We start from the raw sequence: 6,446 nt of genomic DNA, 5'->3' as shown, positions 1-6,446 counted from the left end.
AACCACTTCTTAACCTGCAAGGTGGATAAAATTGAAAACTCAAAAGGCGCTGGACAAGTTCAGGATGCATGAAAAGAAAAACTCATAAAATTTACTTTTTAAACTTCCCTTAATATGTTCATAATTAAGGCAATATTAGCTTCTCTTTAGATCCTTCGTGTTTTTTTATTTATTTTTTTGTCTTTTAATAAAAACTTCGGTTTCTGTTTATCAAAAATTTTTTGTCTTGAAAAAAAACTTTGGTTTCTGTTTCCCGAATTTTTCCTAAATTTGAACTGGAAAAACTTAATTCGAAAACTTCAGTTTCTGCGTTCCAAATTTTTTTAGAACAAAATTGAAAATTTAAAGAGGGAGAAAAGAAATACGGAAGGTTTAAAGAGAAGTTATCTCTATATTATGGAAGAAGTAATTAATATTATATATGTGAAGCCCAGTAAAAACTCCAATCTCCCCGCACTGAGCCTAGTGACTTGTACTAGAGATTGGAGTTTGCATCAAAACTACTATAAGAGGAAGCCAACATATACATCAAAATTACATACCATCCTTTCTATATAAAAACTATTCCTGCTGCTTTAAATTTTGTATATCTTTGATTTTATCAAAAAGGGTTTGTTAAATTCTGGAAGGTTAGCGTAATACATGGAAAATCCTTGAGAATAGTGCGGACAACATGTCTCAAACTATTTCAATGTTTGTTTGTTTTGCAAGAGGTGACACAATTAGACAAAAGGAAACATCAACTACAACATATTATGGATAAAAAGTTCATATTTAAAGAGGAATTTGGTATCCTTTTTAATATATATGAGAAACTTAAAGAGCGATCTTCATATGTGAAGCTAAGTAAAAACCGCAATCTCCCCACACTGAACTATGGGTCATGCCAAAGTATGGATTCAAGTTGATTATGGGAAGCCTAATGCAAGGATGGTTTCTCCTTCCAACCCCAAATTTCGCTTTTCACGCAGATAACTTTAGAAAATGTTTTCCGAATTTTACCAAAAAATTTCAAAAAAAAAAAATTCCGAAATTTTCTATGTATTTTGCACGAAAAGAGAAATTTAGGGGTGGAAAGAGAAATCATCTAATGCATGACCAACGTACAACTCAACCCATTGGGTTCAACCTAATTAACTCATGATCAACTATATGGAAAATACCCAATATGGAATGGGTAGCACAATATTTATACTAAGGTATCTATATTAACTATATATATAGTAGAGAATAACAACTTGTAAATCTATCGTTTGAGAGAATCTGAAGTCGATTTCTGTCGGACACAATTTTTTGTCAGACTTTACTTACCTTCCGACTGAACTCTAAATTATTGAGGTCTCGTCCCATGGGAACCATAGGATTAACACCAAAACAAATTGAAAATCAAGCACAATATAAATTTATTTGATGCAAAAATTAAAGACAAAGTCAATCTAGTAAAAAACAACATAACTGTCAAATTATTTTTTTTATAGCTTTCTATAATCCTAGTAGATCTGAATTAGGACTAAATAAAAATACCCAATAATTTAAAAGACCTCATGAAGTATTAAATAATTTAAAAGAGCAATATTTAAAAAGTACCATTCATTTTGTAAAAAAATAAAAATAGTACCATTAATTCTTTACTTGTTCAGTTGAACCAATAATTAAAATTAAAAAATTTGAAGAGCTTTCTACATTCTAAACTCATTCATTTCATGAGACAAGTTTAAAAGAAAGCATACCATCTTCATTTTCAGAAGAATTTATAATCTAAAACTTTGTCAATATCTCCCCCTTCCAATCCACCACTCATTATAAACTAACAACATTGTAATACAAAAAAGTACTAATACAAGTGCACACCATTAAATATGCAAAAGACAAAGTCTCTTAGTACAAACATATTATACTTAATTAGAGACAAGAGTATGACACTACACAATAAAAACAAACACACTTTTTCCTTCTAGTAGGGAGAGACACCTACATTTGCTTGTGTGAAAAACCCATCTTTCATAAGCACGTCCTCTGAATCCTACACAATGAAAAGAATTTTAGGTATTAGAAATCCTAGAAAAAAGTGTTATATATATATATGCTCTTTTTTATGCTTTTTTTTTTCATTTAATATATGCTGCCAAAAGAAAAGAAAAGATTAGGTAACAGTCTATAGCTAGGGTTTCTCAAAGTACCTGACGAACATTAGCTTTCTTCACGGGTTGATGGTCAGGCATAAGTCCGAAATGAATGTGTGGAAAGTGGGCCCACTGAAACAAAGATAAAAATGTGGACCCAAAATATGAGAAAAGTCTTCGAGAAATTATCGTCGACTCAATAATTTGGTCACATAATTTAGACACACATACGTACTTAAAAAAATGTTGAAAAAACAAATAATCGAAGATATAATAGAACGCATTTTTATTTATGTCTCTTAAATAATTATGTTGACGTGAAAATTATTTAAAGTTTTATTATCTTTATACTATAACACAATGGTGGAACAAAATTGTATACTATAGCTTTTTTTTTTTTACTAGAAATTGTATACTAGTTGATTAAAACAAAATGAAACCATAAAAAATGGAAAATTTTAATAATGAAAATATTGATATAGTTAGTAAAAAATGAAAATAATCTAAAATGGGAAAAAGTTCTTAAGAGAGTAAGATTTAGAATTTCATTGGATCTTACATTCTTTGCAGCTGCACTAAAAGCCTCTCTGTGGCTTATATCAGGATTCCCAGCTTTGATACGTTGGATCTCATCTCTAAAATTTCAATGAATATTTTGTCAATGTCATCATCCAAATAACAACAAAAATAAAAAATAAATAAAAAATAACAAGCACAATTCACCACAAAAATTAAATCAATTATCCATATAAATTTAGACATTTCTAATATTTTGTCGGAGTTTGAGGGAGTTCAGAAGAAACTTTAGATTAAATGTTTTAGGATCATACAAAATGAAGACGTTACATCTCCACTAAAATCTTAAGGTCTTAACCAATCGTTAGTTGGTTCAGTGGTGATTGGTGCTGAACTTGGTAGGGAGGACCGCGGTTCGATCCCCCACAACTGCGATCGGGAGGGGGCTGGAACCACTTGATGTCAGAACTGACCCCCGAACCAGATTCAACTGGTGGTGAAAAGCCGGAAAAAAACAAAAAAAAAATCTTAAGGTCTTAGATTAATGGGCGACCTCTATTATAAATTCTACATTCTTTTTATTTATGGTCGATATCAACTTAACTACTTATACTTAAAATCCAACATATTTTCATTTCCAATTTTTGTGGAAAATTGATATACAAACAAAAAATGATTAGGGTTACCTATTTTGGTTACAACTTACTAGTAGTACTATACTACTATACAAGTTATCTAATTTTGTGAGTTATAGCAAAGTATGAAATACTGCTATAAATAAGTACTTAAAAATGAATTGTTATTAAACTTACTTGATGAAGCGGTTGTAAGCAGATGGAACTCTCTGTCTCTTCTCCGGAGCTGGACAAGCAAACACACGGACATTGCTCAGGCAAACGGACAGAGAACATTAAATAAACATTGCCTAATGAGAACTCTCTTATTTCTCTCTCTTTTTCAATTCTCTCTCTACTATATTTCATATCATTACCTCATCATTATAATTTTTTCTTTAACAATCACTCTCCCAATGGATTCAGCACTATTTTTCCGGGGGGAGAATTCTGTCTCACTCAATGTTTGCATGTAAGGAGACATGCATAGACACATAGGGTAAAAAAAATAATCTAAAAAAATTTGAATTTTTTATTTATTTTTCTTTGGAAAGATTCTTTTAAGAAGAAAAAACTGAACTTCATTTTTCTAGATTTGGAATAGGGTTTCTCCAAAAAATAAAAATAATAATATGATTGACAAAATGTTATTATTCTTGATTTGAATATAAGCAAAAAGAAAACAGTTTTCTAAGTTCTTCGAATAAAACATGTAACTAGGTCATTTTATAATCCAGATATATGTTTTATTCAATAAACCTATAAAGTTGTTTTTTTTCTTATATTTAAATTCAGACGGAGTAGTAATTAGGGTTTCTCCAATTTAAAAATAATTTAATCTTGAGTTATCTTAAGAAATTAAAATTAGTTGATGTAAGAAGAAAAAAGCAATGATGATATAAATGTGCTAAAGATTGTTCTTTCTTTTCCAATTGCAGTACATCAAGAAACATAAAACACTATTTCATCTTTTTACAATTGAGTTTTGATAGGGATGGAACCTCTTTTTTCCTTCTCTTTTTTGCTTTTCTTCATTAATTGGTTGAAAAACACAACTATGAAATTAAAAGATGTGTAAATGTACACAAGGGTTTCAGGTGGGTTGTCCTTTACTTTTCCATAGTGTGTGTGGTAGATATCAAAAGAATCATTTAAATTTTTTTATAAAAAATGTTTAAAAATAAAGAAAAAAAATGGAGAAGTATAATTTAAGTTATTGTAATTACAAAAATTAAAACAGAATTAATCTTTGAAAAAATGATGAGAATTATTCAACAATTGAAGAAGTTAAGAAAGATATATAAGTTCTCACGTCTGTTTGCAGCTGGAGGTTTAGGGATTTCTTCATGATGCACTCCTCTCATGCCACTCATCATCAAATCATTTGGATTTGGAAGCTGATTCATCATCATGTTTGTCGAAGGCGCATTTCGAATCTCCTCCTAATCGAACAATCAATCAATTAAACCTCATTTTTCATTTCATAATCAACAAATGCTTTCAATTCCAATTCAATCTCAAAATATAGTATATCCCTAATTACCAAATTAAAAAACAAAAGCCATAGCAAAAACTACCAAAAAAAAACCTAGATATTTTAATATAAGAATTCACCTCTTTTTTTTCAAAATCAAAAGAATTAGTTCAAGTATATCATAAGATATATGTGTTGAATTTAAGAATCCAAACAAATCATTACAAAAAATATTATATATGTTTATATATATTGATATCTAGATATATCACTCAGTCGGTGAGAAACACGACTGTCTGAGGTTCAAACTCTGACAACTTATATAACTAAACGGTCAGAGGTTCAAAAAACTCTGAAAACTAATATAACTAAACTACTATAATCTACTTAACACGCGCGCACGCATATACACATACCATAAAATTTTGAGGATTGAAGAAGTTATGTCCAAGGTGAAGCTGATTAGGAGCAGGAAGGAGCAAAGCACGCATGTTAACTGAGAGAAGATTAGTGCAATGACCACATCTCACTGTCACGGTCTTGAACAAACTTGAAGAAGGAACACTCACCTAAAAAAAAAAATACATATAGCAACAAACTTATGAATTAAAAGGGTCATAAAAAAACATGTTTATAAAGAGAAAGAGTGAGAGATAAGATAATACCGCGAGAACAGTGTCACAAAAATTGCAATGAACATAACAGAGTTGGTCGGAAGGAGAGAGTTGTTGCTGTTGTTGCTGGTCCGGTGAAAAGGAAGTTGATGATGAAGAGGACATGTTTTTTTTCTTCTTTTTGTTGATTCTTCACTTTCTCCTTTTCTGAATTCTTGATTTTATGATTTGATTGATGGGATTGACTGATCAGTGTTTTTGGTGTGTGGTTTGATAGACAGATAAAACACTTCCTATGGATCTGATCCTCTTGATTGTTGAGTAGTAAGGATGAGTGAGAGAGATCAATGCTACTTGCTACTTAAGTAGTATTAAACAATTCAATAAAACCTAGAAACTTTTTTTCCTCTCTCTCCTTTTTCTTTATTTGTACGTATATCCTCCGCGCACAGTTATAGAGATAAATCACTTGAGTCTTGTAAGACTTAAATAGACGGAAAATTCTCCTTAAGAGTTTTAACATTGTTGCATGGTTATATACTTATCTTTAATCGTCTGATTCAGCGACAAATGATTATGTTAATTTAGAGTTCGATTGAAAGGTAAGTAAAATTTAATTAAAAATTATTTCAGTTATGTATAATTCGAACTCAAATACTATCCAAACAAATCAACCTTACCTAAAAATTATTAATTGTTTGACTGTGATATGAAACTCTCAAATATGATCAAATGTGAATCATAACTATTCTTATAAAGAAAATTAATTCAATAATAAAATGTCATGAACAAATATACCATTTTATTAGAATTTAACAAAAATAGTAAAATTCAAGTATGTGGGAACATGGCCTAGATTCGTTCTGGCCTTTGCCATCGTCTTCGCGTCTTGGAAGGGCACCAAAGTCAAATTTTGTTTTGAAAAAGCAGGCGAGTCTCTATTTACGAGTAAAATTTTGCTCTGAGTAAGCCACAAATATAACTTTTGAAATATTTCAATTGATATGGTTTTTAGAGATAATCGAACCTTTTAAGTATGAAATATCAATAGTAAATTAATGTGTATTAAAGAAAATATTCAGTAATTGAGAAATCAATCCTTAAC

At 30.0% G+C, this 6,446-nt stretch overlaps 1 protein-coding gene across 1 annotated transcript; it reads right to left on the bottom strand.

Annotated features, from left to right (window-relative positions):
- Positions 1–1,713: 1,713 nt before the first annotated feature.
- Positions 1,714–5,850, bottom strand: LOC123920259 (axial regulator YABBY 1). Its single transcript, XM_045972482.1, has 7 exons — positions 5,393–5,850; positions 5,144–5,296; positions 4,566–4,695; positions 3,452–3,500; positions 2,683–2,758; positions 2,181–2,255; positions 1,714–2,023 (listed from the first exon to the last, which is right to left on the bottom strand). Exons 1-7 carry the CDS (start codon positions 5,504–5,506, stop codon positions 1,955–1,957), a joined length of 666 nt encoding a protein of 221 aa, XP_045828438.1. The 5' UTR covers positions 5,507–5,850; the 3' UTR covers positions 1,714–1,954.
- Between the last annotated feature and the right edge of the window lie 596 nt (positions 5,851–6,446).

Source organism: Trifolium pratense, linkage group LG4 (assembly GCF_020283565.1).
Source record: "Trifolium pratense cultivar HEN17-A07 linkage group LG4, ARS_RC_1.1, whole genome shotgun sequence".
Taxonomy (NCBI): Eukaryota; Viridiplantae; Streptophyta; class Magnoliopsida; order Fabales; family Fabaceae; genus Trifolium; species Trifolium pratense.
Note: the sequence above shows the minus strand (reverse complement) of the source record. Positions and strands in the feature narration are given on the sequence as shown.